The sequence below is a fragment of the Mobula birostris genome, unplaced genomic scaffold, assembly GCF_030028105.1.
Source record: "Mobula birostris isolate sMobBir1 unplaced genomic scaffold, sMobBir1.hap1 scaffold_3025, whole genome shotgun sequence".
NCBI lineage: Eukaryota > Metazoa > Chordata > Chondrichthyes > Myliobatiformes > Myliobatidae > Mobula > Mobula birostris.
In genome coordinates, this window is record NW_027276085.1 from 1 (window position 1) to 16075 (window position 16075).

Below are 16075 nucleotides of genomic sequence, written 5' to 3' on the forward strand. Positions count from 1 at the left end.
ACCATTTCCCCCTCCCTCCCCTCCCTCCACCCTCTCCCCTCCCACCACATTTCCCCTCCCTCCACCACATCTCCCTCCCTCCACCTCCCCTCCCTCCACCACATTTCCCCTCCCTCCCTCCCCCTCTCCCTCCACCACATTTCCCCTCCCTCCCTCCCCCTCTCCCTCCACCACATTTCCCCTCCCTCCACCACATTTCCCCTCCCACCCTCCACCCTCCCTCCCTCCACCACATTTCCCCTCCCTCCCTCCCCCTCTCCCTCCACCACATTTCCCCTCCCTCCCTCCCCCTCTCCCTCCACCACATTTCCCCTCCCTCCCTCCCCCTCTCCCTCCACCACATTTCCCCTCCCTCCCTCCCCCTCTCCCTCCACCACATTTCCCCTCCCTCCCTCCCCCTCTCCCTCCACCACCATTCCCCCCCTCCCTCCACCACCTTTCCCCTCCCTCCCACCCTCCCCTCCCACCCTCCCCCTCTCCCTCCACCACATTCCCTCTCCCTCCACCACATGTCCCCTCCCTCCCTCCCCCTCTCCCTCCACCACATTTCCCCTCCCTCCCTCCCCCTCTCCCTCCACCACATTACCCCTCCCTCCACCACATTTCCCCTCCCTCCCTCCCCTCCCCTCTCCTCCACCACATTTCCCCTCCCTCCCTCCCCCTCTCCCTCCACCACATTTCCCCTCCCTCCCTCCCCCCTCTCCCTCCACCACATTTCCCCTCCCTCCCTCCCCCTCTCCCTCCACCACATTTCCCCTCCCTCCCTCCCCCTCTCCCTCCACCACATTTCCCCTCCCTCCCTCCCCCTCTCCCTCCACCACATTTCCCCCTCCCTCCCTCCCCCTCTCCCTCCACCACATTTCCCCTCCCTCCCTCCCCCTCTCCCTCCACCACATTTCCCCTCCCTCCCTCCCCCTCTCCCTCCACCACATTTCCCCTCCACCACATTCCCCTCCACCACATTTCCCTCCCTCCACCACATTTCCCCTCCCTCCCTCCCCCTCTCCCTCCACCACATTTCCCCTCCCTCCCTCCCCTCTCCCTCCACCACATTTCCCCTCCCTCCCTCCCCCTCTCCCTCCACCACATTTCCCCTCCCTCCCTCCCCCTCTCCCTCCACCACATTTCCCCTCCCTCCCTCCCCCTCTCCCTCCACCACATTTCCCCTCCCTCCCTCCCTCTCTCCCTCCACCACATTTCCCCTCCCTCCCTCCCCCTCTCCCTCCACCACATTTCCCCTCCCTCCCTCCCCCTCTCCCTCCACCACATTTCCCCTCCCTCCCTCCCCCTCTCCCTCCACCACATTTCCCCTCCCTCCCTCCCCCTCTCCCTCCACCACATTTCCCCTCCCTCCCTCCCCCTCTCCCTCCACCACATTTCCCCTCCCTCCCTCCCCCTCTCCCTCCACCACATTTCCCCTCCCTCCCTCCCCCTCTCCCTCCACCACATTTCCCCTCCCTCCCTCCCCCTCTCCCTCCACCACATTTCCCCTCCCTCCACCACATTTCCCCTCCCTCCCTCCCCCTCTCCCTCCACCACATTTCCCCTCCCTCCCTCCCCCTCTCCCTCCACCACATTTCCCCTCCCTCCCTCCCCCTCTCCCTCCACCACATTTCCCCTCCCTCCCTCCCCCCTCCCTCCACCACATTTCCCCTCCCTCCCTCCCCGTCTCCCTCCACCACATTTCCCTTCCCTCCCTCCCCGTCTCCCTCCACCACATTTACCCTCCCTCCCTCCCCCTCTCCCTCCACCACATTTCTCCTCCCTCCCTCCCCCTCTCCCTCCACCACATTTCCCCTCCCTCCCTCCCCCTCTCCCTCTACCACATTTCCCCTCCCTCCCTCCCCCTCTCCCTCCACCACATTTCCCCTCCCTCCCTCCCCCTCTCCCTCCACCACATTTCCCCTCCCTCCCTCCCCCTCTCCCTCCACACATTTCCCCTCCCTCCCTCCCCCTCTCCCTCCACCACATTTCCCCTCCCTCCCTCCCCCTCTCCCTCCACCACATTTCCCCTCCCTCCCTCCCCCTCTCCCTCCACCACATTTCCCCTCCCTCCCTCCCCCTCTCCCTCCACCACATTTCCCCTCCCTCCCTCCCCCTCTCCCTCCACCACATTTCCCCTCCCTCCCTCCCCCTCTCCCTCCACCACATTTCCCCTCCCTCCCTCCCCCTCTCCCTCCACCACATTTCCCCTCCCTCCACCACATTTCCCCTCCCTCCCTCCCCCTCTCCCTCCACCACATTTCCCCTCCCTCCACCACATTTCCCCTCCCTCCCCCTCTCACTCCACCACCTCTCCCCTCCCCTCCCTCCCCGTCTCCCTCCACCACCTTTCCCTTCCCTCCCCTTCTCCCTCCACCATTCCCCAACCCTTGTCCCTCCACCACCTTTTCCCCACCCCCTCTTGAAAGCCCTCCCTTCCTCACCACCATCCTACATGAAACCCCTTCACTTCTTGTTAACCCTCCCTCTTCCCCTCTCCCACCTAGTGTTCTACTCCTCCCTCAACTCTACTCACCATCTTTCCACACCATCTTCCACACCTCCTCTTTCCACACCATCTTCCACACCTCCTCTTTCCACACCATCTTCCAAACCTCCTCTTTCCACACTATCTTCCACACCTCCTCTTTCCACACCATCTTCCACACCTCTTTCCACACCATCTTCCACACCTCCTCTTTCCACACCTCCTCTTTCCACACCATCTTCCACTCTTTCCACACCATCTTCCACACCTCCTCTTTCCACACCATCTTCCACACCTCCTCTTTCCACACCATCTTCCACACCTCTTTCCACACCATCTTCCACACGTCCTCTTTCCACAGCATCTTCCACACCTCCTCTTTCCACACCATCTTCCACACCTCCTCTTTCCACACCATCTTCCACACCTCCTCTTTCCACACCATCTTCCACACCTCCTCTTTCCACACCATCTTCCACCCCTCCACTTCCCACACCATCTTCCACACCTCCACGTTCCACACCATCTTCCACACCTCCTCTTTCCACACCATCTTCCACACCTCCTCTTTCCATACTATCTTCCACACCTCCACTTCCCACACCATCTTCCACACCTCCTCTTTCCACACCATCTTCCACACCTCTTTCCACACCATCTTCCACACCTCCACTTCCCACACCATCTTCCACATCTCCACTTTCCACACCATCTTCCACACCTCCACTTCCCACACCATCTTCCACATCTCCACTTTCCACACCATCTTCCACACCTCCTCTTTCCACACCATCTCCACACCATCTCTTTCCTCACCATCTTCCACACCTCCTCTTTCTACACCATCTCCCACACCTCCTCTTTCCACACCATCTTCCACACCTCCTCTTTCCACAACTCCTCTTTCCACACCATCTTCCACACCTCCATTTTCCACACCATCTTCCACAACTCCTCTTTCCACACCATCTTCCACAACTCCTCTTTCCACATCATCTTCCACACACCCACTTTCCACTCCCTGCACCACCTTCTCCAGTTCCCGATTACCCCTTATGCACCTGTATTATGACCCAGCTTTCTTTTACCTCCTCCCTTCTCCACTTTTTACTGAACAACACCCCTTTTCTCCATCTATCTCTCCTTAAGTCAACACCCCTACCTCAAATGGGCTGTGGGGTTGTGGTTTATTGGAATTAATTTATTGTCACCTGTACCAAGATACAGTGAACATAGTATTCATACAGATCAAATCATTACACAGAGCATTGAGTAAAACGATAATGATGTACAATAAAGTATAAAAGCTTTGGGAAAAGTGCAGAGCAGGTAATCGATAAAGCGTAAGATCACAACGGGGTAATTTGTGAGACCAAGAGCTCATATACTATAGAGGGCCATCCAGCAGGATAGGAATTGTCCTGCAGCCTGGTCATACACTCCTTTCGCTGTTGGAATCTTTGCCCAATGGAAGAGGGGGAAAGAGGGCGTGTCCGGAGTTGGAAGGGGTCTTTGATTATGCTGGCCACTTTACTTTGGCAGCGAGAAGTACCGGATAGTCAAAGTACCTTGGGATGTTTCATTGTGAGTGGGTGATAAACCGTGGGTCAATGTTGCATGCTGTGCTCCTGTGCTGGATTGTGCTCCTGACAGTGCTGAGTTAGCACACTTTCATAATTAGTGGGGGCTGCATCAGGAAAACCCAACACAAACTTTAAGCAACACACCTAAAGGTTGCTAAAGGTCTCAGCCCGAAACGTCGACTGTACCTCTTCCTATAGATGCTGCCTGGCCTGCTGCGTTCACCAGCAACTTTTATGTGTGTTGCTCGAAATTCCAACATCTGCAGATTTCCTCGTGTTTGCATTTTTAACAAACTTTAAACAGGTGTGAACAGCAGACTATGGCAGAGTTTGTGCACACTCCACAGAAACCACCATGTTCTGTAACACTTCACCCACGTCTGGACATAACCTCCAGCAAGGGTGGGAGGAGGGGATGGTGGCAAAACCCTTTCCCACAGAGTGGGTGCGGTCTGGAATTCACTTTGTAGGGATGGTGGGAACAGCCGGGTTTACAAAGGGCAACTAGTTTAAGTACAAAGGACTCTGGGGAGAGAGTGGGAGAACAGGGTTGATAGGTTTGCAGATTCAGTGGGCTGGATAGGCAGCGAGGACAAGGCAGGAACTACAGCCCAGTGGTGTGGAAATTACTGGAGGGGATTCCGGGAGATCTGATGGATCTGCATTTGAAAAGACAAGAACTGATTGTGCACAGTAAGCATAGCTCTGTCACGGGAGAAAAGCTGCAGATGGCTCTGTGCTTGGGAAATCACGTGCATCAAATTTACATTTATTAAAGAGGTGACAAGGATGATTGGTGATAGAGATTGTCTACATGACATTGGCAGCCTGCAGAGATTGTTTTAGGGGTAGGAGGCAGAATGGGGGAAGAGTGATTTTGTCGGATCAGAGGCCTGTGATTATTTTCTAAACAGGGAGAAAATTCAAAAATCAAAGATACAAAGGGATTTGTGAGCCCCGGTGCAGATTTCCCTGAAGGTTGAGTCGGTGGTGAGGAAGGCACATGCAATGTTATCATTCATTTCAAGAGGTCTAGACCATCAAAGCAAGGATGTAATGCTGAAGCTTTATAAGGCTTTGGTTAGACCAGTGTGAGCAGTTTGGGCCTCCTGGAAAAAATGTGCTGACATTGGAGAGGGTCCAGAGGAGGTTCACAAGATTGATTCCGGGAATGAAAGGATTAACATTTGAGGTGCATTAGATGGCTCTGGGCCTGTACCGGCTGGAGTTTAGAAGAATGAGGGGAGATCTCATTGAAGCCTATTGAATATTGAAGGGCCTAGGTAAAGCGGGTGTGGACAGGTTATTTTCTATATTGTGGGAGTCTAGGACCTGACAGCCCAGTCTCAGAATAGAGGGATGGCCCTTGAGCAAGGCACTTAATCACACATTGCTCTGCGATGACACCGGTGCCAAGCTGTATGGGTCCTAATGCCCTTCCCTTGGACAACATTGGTGTTGTGGAGAGGGGAGACTTGCAGCATGGGCAACTGCTGGTCTTCCATACAACCTTGCCCAGGCCTGCGCCCTGAAGAGTGAAGACTTTCCAGGCGCAGATCCATGGTCACGCAAGACTAACGGATGCCATTTAGAACAGAGATGATTAGGAATTACTTTAGGCAGAAGATAGTGAATGAGTGGAATTCATTGCCATGGATGGCTGTGGAGGACAAATCATTGAGTATATTTAAAAATGAGGTTGATAGGTTCATGGATAGTCAGGATGTCAAAGGTTATGGAGAGAAGGCAGAAGAATGGGCTTGAGAGGGATAAGATAATAACCAGCCATGATGGAATGGTGGCTTAATACTACTCCTATGTCTGATGGTCTTATAGAGGGATTGGTGCTGAGGCTCCAGCTGTTCATCTGTATTAGTGATTTGAATAAGAGCATAGGTAGCATGGTTAGTAAGTTTGTAGATGACACAAATCTGGCACTGCAGGGCACAATGAAGAAAGCGATTTAAAATTACAACAGCATCAAGATCAACTGGAAAAGCAAACAAAGGACTATCAGGTGGAATTTAACTCATAAACACAGGAGATTCTGCTGATGCTGGAAACCCAGAGCAGCACACACAAAATGCTGGCGGAACTCAGCAGGTCAGGCAGCATCCATGGAAGTGAAAAGCCAGTTGACATCTTGGGTTGAGACCCTTCATTCCGACCGGAAAAGAAACCAGATTAAGAAGGCGGGAGGAGGACAAGCTGGAAAGTGGTAGATAAACCCAGGCGAGTGGGGGGAGGGGGGGATGAAGTAAGAAACTGGAGGTGATAGGTGGAAAAGGTAAAGGGCTGAAGAAGGAATCTAATAAGAGAGGAGAATGAACCATTGGAGAAAGCGAAGGAGGAGGGGCTCGGGGAGGTGATAGACAGGTGAGGAGAAGTAAGAGGCCAGAGTGAGGAAATGAAGAAGAGGGAAGGGGAGGGGAGAAATTACCAGAAGTTTGAGAAATCGATGTTCATGCCATCAAGTTGGAGGGTACCTAGTCAACTTATGAGGTGTTGTTCCTCCAACCTGAGAGTGGCCTCATCCTGGCAGAAGAGGAAGCCACAGATTGACACGTCCAAACAGGGATGGTGGTGGGAAATGAAATGTTTGGACACTGGGAAATACTGCTTTTTGCGGATGGAGGGGAGGTGCTCGACAAAGTGGTTCCTTGATCTACGTCGGGTCAGACTAATATGGAGGAGGCCACATCAGGAGCACCAGATAGAATAGACGACCACGACAGATTCATATGTGAAGTGTTGCCTCGCCTGGGGCCCTGAATGGACTTGAGGAAGAAGGTGAATGGGTAGGTGTAGCACTTTGGCACTTAACCCTGCACAACCTTAGGTTATGCTGGTTGTTAAATAACACATTTCATGGACTTCCAGCACCTGCAGATTTTCTCTTGTTTGTGAACACATTTCACTGCAGGTTCCGATGTAACTGTGATAAATAAATGAATCTGCATTTCTTTTTCCGGCGAGCAAGGGAATCCACCAAAAGAAACCTGTTCTCTCCTTTCAAGTTCTGGCAATAGGTCCCCAACCTGAAACATCTCAATTCTTACAGAAGCTGCTGCCCTTATGATTATTTCCAGCATTTTCTGTGTTCTTCAGTGATCATCATTCTTGAGTGAATTAACTGACTCTCAATTCCTCAGTCGCCCAGGTGAGAATTGAACTCTGTTTAATACCTTAAGATTAATTTTCTTTTAGGCATTTACAGGAAAAAAGGAAATACAGTGGAATTTTACTCAAAACAATACATAGCCACAAAAGATAAACAGCCACATCCATCATCAAAGTTACCCACTATCCAGGCCATGCTCTCTTCGGTCTTCAATTCTTCAATGGCAGGAGTTACAGATGCATTAGGTCCCATACTAATTTCAAGTTTATTTATCATTCAACCATACACCTGAACACAGCCAAACAGAACAGTATTCATCCAGGGTCTGCAGTACCTGCAGTCACACACAGCACACAATGCATATGATTATGACAGCAGGAAAACATACAGTAACCAAAGAAATATCACTCAAATCCATGAGTATCACAGCCTGTAGATTGATGGTGCATGGGACGTTGTCCTGGAGCCATGTTTCTATAAGGACAAGCACGCAGCAGTTTCTTATCACGTGGTAGTGCAGCCACAGACGAACACAACACCATGTTCAGGAGGAGTTATTACCATACAACCATCAGTCCCCTGAACCAGAGCCAATAACTTCATTCACAAAAACCCAGAACTGATTCTACGACCTACAGACCCACTTTCAAGAACTCTTCAACTCATATTCTCAGTATTTTTTATTTGCAAGGTCAGTCTTCTTCTGCACATTGGTGGTTTGTCAGTCTTTGTTTAGGTGTGGTTATCATAGATTCTATTGCTTTTCTTTGTGTTTCCTGTAAATGCCTGCAAGAACATGAATCTCATGGTAGTATATGATGATATACTCTGGTAATAAATTACGACGGCTGACAAATATCAGTGTGCAAAAGAATTGGTGTTAGTCAGTCTTTGTCTGTTTATACAACACTGAGTCATGTCACCTGCTGAAGTCTCTGATGACTCAGCATTAGTTAGACCATAAGACATAGGAGAAGAATTAGGCCATCCGGCCCATCGAGTCTGCTCCACCATTCAATCATGGCTGATCCTTTTTTTCCTAACTCCTCCTCAACCCCAGTTCCCAGCCTTCTCCCCGTAATCTTTGATGCCACGTCCTATCAAGAAGCTATCAGTCTCTGCCTTAAATACACCCAAAGACCTGGCCTCCACAGCTGCATGTGACAACAAATTTCACAAATTCACCACCTGTTGGCGAAGAAAATTTCTCCGCATCTCTGTTTTGAAAGGGCACCCTTCTATCCTGAGGCTGTGCCATCTTGTCCTAGACTCTCCCACCATGGGAAACATCCTTTCCACACCTACTCTGTCTAGGCCTTTCAACGTTCAAAAGGTTTCAATGAGATCTCCCCTCATCCTTCTGAATTCCATTGAGTACAGACCCAGGGCCATTAAATGTTCCTCATATGATAACCCTTTCATTCCTGGAATCATCCTGGTGAACCTCCTCTGGACCCTCTCCAATGCCAGCACATCTTTTCTAAGATGAAGGGCCCAAAACTGTTCACAATACTCAAGGTGAGGCCTCACCAGTGTCTTATAAAGCCTCAGCATCACATCCTTGCTCTCGTATCCTAGACCTCTTGAAATGAATGCTAACATGACATTTGGCTTCCTCACCACCGACTCAACCTGCAAGTTAACCTTTAAAGTGTTCTTCACAAGGACTTCCAAGTCCCTCTGCATCTCAGATTCCGTTTAGAAAATAGTCTGCATATTTATTTCTACTACCAAAGTGCATGACCATGCATTTTCCAACATTGTATTTCATTTGCCAATTTCTTGCCCATTCCCCTAATCTGTCTAAGTCCTTCTGCATCCTACCTGTTTCCTCAACACTACCTGCCCCTTCACCAATCTTTGTATCATCTGCAAATTTGGCAACAAAGCCACCTATTCCATCATCTAAATCATTGATATACAGCATAACCAGAAGTGGCCCCAACACAGACCCATGCTCCACTACTCACCGGCAGCCAACCAGAAAAGGATTCTTTTATTCCCATTCGCTGCCTCCTACGAATCAGCCAATGTTAGTAAATTTCCTGTAATACCATGGGCTCTTAAGTTGGTAAGCAGCCTCATGTGTGCCACCTTGTCAAAGGCCTTCTGAAAGTCCAAATATAAAACATACACTGCATTCCCTTTATCTATCCTACTTGTAATCTCCTCAAAGAATTCCAACAGGTTCATCAGGCAGGATTTTCCCTGAAGGAAACCATACTGACTTTGTACTATAAGACAAATTTTGAATAGTTGGGTGTATAAAGGGAGGACGGGAGGATGAATACAGGGCCCTGGTGGAGAACTTTGTCAAATGGTGCAAGCTGAATCATCTGCAGCTCAACCTCAGTCAGAGAAAGGAGATGGTGATGGACTCCTGCACTGCTCCCTGTTACTATTGATGGTGAGGACATACAAGTACCTGGGGGTGCACCTGGACGACAGACAAGTTGAACACCAACACAGAGGCTGTGTACACAAAGGGCCAGAGAGTCACCTCTGCTTCCTGAGGAGACAGAAGTCTTTCGGAGTATGCAGGCCTCTCCTTCAGATGTTCTACCAGTCAGTTGTCACCAGTACAAGCTTCTATGTGGTGGTGTGCTGGGGCAATGGCACCAACACAGGTGATGCTATCAGGCTCAATAAACTGATTAGAAAGGCTGGCTCTGTCATAGGAGTGAAATTGGACGTACTGGAGGCTGTGGTAGAACAAAGGACCCTGTGGAAAATCCTGGCAATTCTGGACAATGCTTATCATGCCACCTTGGCTGAGCAGAGGAGCACTTTTAGTAATAGATGAAGACAATGGCACTGCTCCAATGAATGCTATACGAGGTCATTCTTACCCTCGGCCATCAGGCTCTATAATTAGTCAACAGGGGAAGTAATGACCCCCTCCTGTTAAGACTGTTAATAACCTCTGTTTAAGCTCTGTTTTATTTTTGAGGTAACTTTTTTATTCCTTTCTTACTTCTCCTCCAATATTTGTATATCTGTGCGTTTGTAATGCCACTGTGCAACTGTAATTTCCTTTGGGATAAATTAAGTACCTAACTGTCTTTATCTATAGCTTTTCATGAAGTTCAGTGGGTGCCTACACATCTATACAGTAATATGCAAAAGTCTTAGGCACATGTACATAGCTAGGGTGCCTAAGACTTCTGCACAGTACTGTAGTAATTTTATGTATTGGACCGTACTACTGTCATAAAACAAAAACTAATTTCATGACATATGTGAGTAATGATAAACCTGATTCTGATATGGGTCCCCATTGTGGACTGAGAGTGGGAAGGGGGCAAAGAGAGGGGAATCATGGTTGGGAAAAGGGGAAGGGAGAGGGGAGGTAGTGGGAAGCACCAGAGGGACATTCTGTAATGATCAGTAAACCAATTTTTTGGAATCAAATGACCTTGCCTGGTGTCTCAGGGCTGGGTGTGTCTGCACCCTGCTCTACCATCTGCTCCACACCCTTCCTGTGATGCTCCACACTCGCCATTCCCAACATCCTTTGCTCCCACCAGATTTACAAACTTGCCTTCCACTCCATGTTAACAAATACAGTACTGTGCAAAAGTCTTGGGCAGCCTAGCTATATATATGTGCCCAAGACTTTTACACAGCAGAGCAACCAATGAAGCTGTGGTCAGGGAGCCTCCAGTCATTTAGACACAAGAGATTCTGCGGAGAGCATGGTGGGTGCCTACTAGGGCTGGTGATGGAAGCAGATCCAGTAGAGGCATTCAATAGGCTTTTGGGTTAATACATGAATATGCAGGGTGAAGGAATATGGACCAGATTCAGGTGGACAGCATTAGTTTACTTTGGCACCATCCTCAGCACAGACACAATGGGCTGAAAGGCCTGTTTCTGTCTCTGTTGTACCGTGTTTTCAGTCAACATTAAGAGTGATGTACCTTTCTTCCCTTCAGAGATCTTGGTGAGTGAGAACTGTTTGCTGTGTTTCCAGATTTCCAGCAAGTGACTACACTTGTACCATTTAACTGCTTCCCCTCCCCTTATTGTGTTAGGGTGTTGGGCTAGCGATCTGAAGGTCGTGAGTTCGAGCCCCAGCTGAGGCAGTGTGTTGTGTCCTTAAGCAAGGCACTTAACCACACAGTGCTCCAGTCTACCCAGCTGAAAAATGGGTACCGGCAAAATGCTGGTGGTTAACCTCATGATAGACTGGCGTCCTATCCGTGTTGAGTCTCGTACTCTCAGTCGCTTCATGCCACAGAAATCAGCATAAGCACCGGCCTGATGTTATAGGCTCAGGACAGACTTTAACTTTTTTAACTTCCAGGAATGGCAGGAATGAATGAATTCCCATTCTTCCATGAAATGCTTTGAACTGCTGTGTGGATGGGCTTCCTGTATCCTGATACCAAAAGATGACTGGTTCTAGCAGCAGGGACTGTGAACGACAGGCAGTGATTAAACAATGTGGTCACCCAGTATACTCAGCTCTTTCATAGGCCACCACTCCGCAGGCAGCACCCCCCAAACACTCAACCTCCACCAACATTGATTTCTCAAACTTCCAGTAATTGCCCCCGCCCTTCCTGTTTCCCTCTCTCACCTTATCGCCTTACCTGCCCATTACCACCTCCTCCATCACTTTCGTCCATTGTCTTCTATCCTCTCCTATCAGATTCCCCTTTCTCGGGCCCTTTATCTCTTTCACCAATCAACTTCTCAACTCTTTACTTCACCCCCTCCCAGTTTCACCTATCACCTACAACCTTGTACTTCTTCCTCCCCTTCCCCCCCCACCTTCTTACTCTGACTTCTCATCTTTTTTTTCAATCATGCAGAAGGGTCTCAGCCCTTCATCGACTCTTTACTCTTTATCATGGATGCTGCCTGGCCTTCTGAGTTCCTCCAGCACTTTGTGTTTGTTACTCCACTCCCCAGATGGGTAAGGGCAACAGGTATGGGGGACACCTAAAAGCACCTTCAATTACTCCAAAAGACTGAGGTTTGGTAAAATACTGAAAGGCTTTTATTCGCTGTACAATACGACCTCCACAGTGAGTGTCTGCCCCCGGACTGAGGGGGAGGGGCAAGGCGAACACCTTTATACAGGACTCTGTAGGAGGAGCCACAGGGGCAGTCAGCAGAGGGGTGTGTCCAGACAGGTAACCGAGTGTAGGGTCTCGGCCTGAAACGTCGACTGCACCTCTTCCTACAGATGCTGCTTGGCCTGCTGTATTCACCAGCAACTTTGATGTGTGTTACAACATATATACATGGTTTACCACAACACCTCTCCTGCAGGTTCCCCTCGTAGTCACACACCATACTGATTTGGAGATGTATCACTGGTCTCTCACCTTCACTGGGTCTAAATCCCGAAATTCCTCGGTGGCATAGTTACCCGATTCAACCTTGACCTCAGGCGCTGTCTGTCTATGTGGAGTTTACTCCCACAGTGTGACACTCCCCCATTACTGTCCCTCCCACAGTGTGACCCTCCCACAATGTGACACTCCCCCAGTACCACCCCTCCCACAGTGTGACACTCCCTCAGTACCACCCCTCCCACAGTGTGAAGCTCCCTCAGTACCACCCTCCCACAATGTGACCCTCCCTCAGTACCACCCTCCCACAGTGTGACCCTCCCACAATGTGACACTCCCCCAGTACCACCCCTCCCACAGTGTGACACTCCCTCAGTACCACCCCCCCACAGTGTGAAGCTCCCTCAGTACCACCCTCCCACAGTGTGACCCTCCCTCAGTACCACCCCTCCCTCAGTACCACCCCCCAGTGTGACCTTCCCTCAGTACCACCCCTCCCACAGTGTGACCCTCCCTCAGTACCACCCCCCAGTGTGACCCTCCCTCAGTACCACCCCTCCCACAGTGTGACCCTCCCTCACTACCACCCCTCCCACAGTGTGACCCTCCCTCACCACCAGACTTGGAACGTTGTCTTGGAGATTGTTGGAGTTGGTCAACCAACGACCCTCTGAGAATACTGATACCAAAAGCCACAGGCTCAGCACGGAGGTAAGTTATTGTGGAGAACATTCAATTAATATTCAAGAAGTGATGGGTGGCCAGCCTGGTAGCTTAACAGATAGCACAATGCTTTACAGTGCCAGCTGGAAGACCAGTGTTTGATTCGCACTGCTGTCTGTACGGAGTGTGTACCTCCTCCTCGTGACTGCGTGGGTTTCCTTCCACATTCCAAAGGCGTATGGTTAGGGTTAGTGTCAGTGAGTAGTGAGTAGAGGCATAGCGACACTGGCTGATTTCATTTGACACAAACGACACATTTCACTGCACCTTTTGATGTACACATGACAATTAATGCCAATCTTTTCTTTAACACAAGAAATTCTGCAGAAGCTGGAAATCCAGAGTAACACACACAAAATGCTGGATAAAAGGTCTTGGCCTGAAATGTCGACTCTTTATCCCTCTCCATAGATGTTGCTTGACCTGCTGAGTTCCTCGAGCATTTTGTGTGTGTTACTTTTAATCTTTAATATTCAACAACAGCCTAATTCAATAAACCGTTAGTTTAATGAAATACAAATAGTGGCATAGTTCTTATAAAGTCTCAGGATATACAGCTCCTTCCTCTCTAATCATATTTTAGTAGCTGTTGCACTTAAGTTGAAATCTACAAGTTGTGGAATGTTTTAATGATGTGCACTTGCTGTGAGGTTTGAAATTACGCCTGCATGCACAGTGATAATAACATTATTTGCTACAGGGAGGGTGATTCAGTCAGTCAGTCCCTCTGCACCAGTGGGCAGGAGTGGGACTGAATATCATTGTGCTTCTCGGTGGCTTCATCCAGGTCAATCAGTTCCTGGTTTATCTCAGTCCGCAGACATCCTGTGAAGGAGGCTGTGGTGGGGGTTGTGGTGACTGGAACCTCTGCAAAGGCAAAAACATTAGCAGATGAAAGGTGAAATGTTAATTTGCGCAAGGTTAACCCTTTAGGGGGGCTGCCAGGATCCCAGGCCATGTCATAGAGCATTACAGAATAGACACTGGCCCTTCAGCCCACTTAGTTCGTGTTGAATTATTATTCTGTCCGATCCCACCGGCCTGCACCTAAAGCATAACCCTCCATCCAACGTTCCCTTCAAACACACATCCACCTCTTCTACAGGGAGCTCGTTCCAAACTCGCACCACCCTCTGAGTGAGGAAGTTCCTCCTCAAGTTCCCCTTAATGGTAGCACAGCAGTGGAGTGGTTAGCACAGTGCTTTACAGTACCAATAACCAGGGTTCAATTCCCGCCACTGCCCGTAAGGAATCTGTACGTGCTCCCCGTGGCCGCGTGGGTTTCCTCTGGGTGCTCTGGTTTCCTCCCACACCCCAAAGACAGTGGTTTGAGTTAAGAAACTGCAAGGGTAAAGGAACCCTGATGGAAGTTACGTGCAGGCCTTTCAACGGTAGCTGGGAGGTGGACCGCAGATTACAACGGGAAATAGAAAAGGCGTGTCAAAAGGGCAACGTTATGAAAGTCACGGGAAATTACAGCATGCAGGTCGGTAGGGAAAATCAGGCTGGTAATGGATCTCAAGAGAGTGAGTTTGCTGAGATGGCCTTTTAGAGCAGTTTGTCATTGAGCCTACTTGGGGGGGGGGCGGTCAGCTATACTGGATTGTGTGTTATGTAATGAACTGGCTGTGATTAGGAAGCTTAAGGTAAAAGAACCCTTAGGAAACAGTGATCACAATATGATCGAATTCAACTTGAAATTCGATAGGGAGAAAGTAAAGTCTGACGTAGCAGTAGAGTAAAGGAAATTACAGTGATATGAGAGAGGAGTTGGCCGAAGTAAACTGGAAGGAGTTGCTGGCAGGGATGACAGCAGAGCAGCAATGACTTGAGTTTCTGGGAAAAATGAGGACCGTGCAGGATAGATGTATTCCAAAAACAAAGAAATACTCAAATGGCAAAATACTCAAACTGTGGCTGACAAGGGAATTCAAAGCTAATGTAAAAGCAAAAGTGAGGACATACAACAAGGCAAAAATTAGCAGGAAGACAGAGGATTGGGAAGCTTTTAAAAACCTACAGACAGCAACTAAAAGAATTGTTAGGAAGAATAGTAAAAGTTTCTTCAAGTATGTAAAAAATATAGAAGAGATGAGAGTGGATATAGGACTGCAAGAAGGTGAGGCCGGAGAAATAATAATGGGGGACAAGGAGATGGCAGATGAACTAAATGAGTATTTTGTATTAGTCTTCACTGTGAAAGACAGTAGCAGTGTGTCAAATGTTGAAGGGTGTGAGGGAAGAGAAGGGAGAAGGTGCTCAAAAAGCTGAAAGATCTGAGTGTACATAAGTCACCCAGGCCAGATAAACTGCACCCTAGGGTTCTGAAGGAGGTAGCAGTAGAGATTGTGGATGCATTAGTAATGATCTATCAAAAATCATTGGACCCTGGCATGGCGCCAGAGGACTGGAAAATTGCAAATGTCACTTCTCTCTTTAAGAAAGGAGGAATGCAGCAGAAAGGAAATTATAGACCAGTTAGCCTGACCTCAGTGGTAGGGAAGATGTCAGAGTTAATTGTTAAAGAAGAGGTTATGGAGTACTTTGTCATACAGGACAAGATAGGACAGAGTCAGTATGGTTTCCTTAAGGGAAAATCTTGTCTGAGGAACCTGTTGGAATTCTTTGAGGAGATTACAAGTAGGATAGATAAAGGGGATGCAGTGGATGTTGTATATTTGTACTTTCAGAAGGCCTTTGACAAGGTGCCACACATCAGGCTGCTTACTGAGTTAAAAGCCCATGGTATTACAGGAAAGTTACTGTCATGGTTAGAGCATTGGCTGATTGGTAGTTGGCAGTGAGTGGGAATAAAATGATCCTTTTCTGGTTGGCTGCCAGTGACTAGTGGTGTTCCGCAGGGTTGGTGTTGGGA

The 16075-nt window shown here is 49.3% G+C and overlaps 1 protein-coding gene across 1 annotated transcript in view; it reads right to left on the reverse strand.

The window, feature by feature from the left end:
* Positions 1-13688: 13688 nt before the first annotated feature.
* The window catches only part of LOC140192897 (vitamin K-dependent protein S-like), a 30464-nt gene continuing 28077 nt past the window's right edge, over positions 13689-16075 (reverse strand). Inside the window, exon 9 of the mRNA XM_072250400.1 lies at positions 13689-14067. Within this exon, the coding sequence (XP_072106501.1) occupies positions 13919-14067 (149 nt within the window). The 3' untranslated portion in view covers positions 13689-13918. The remainder of the gene's footprint in view (positions 14068-16075) is intronic.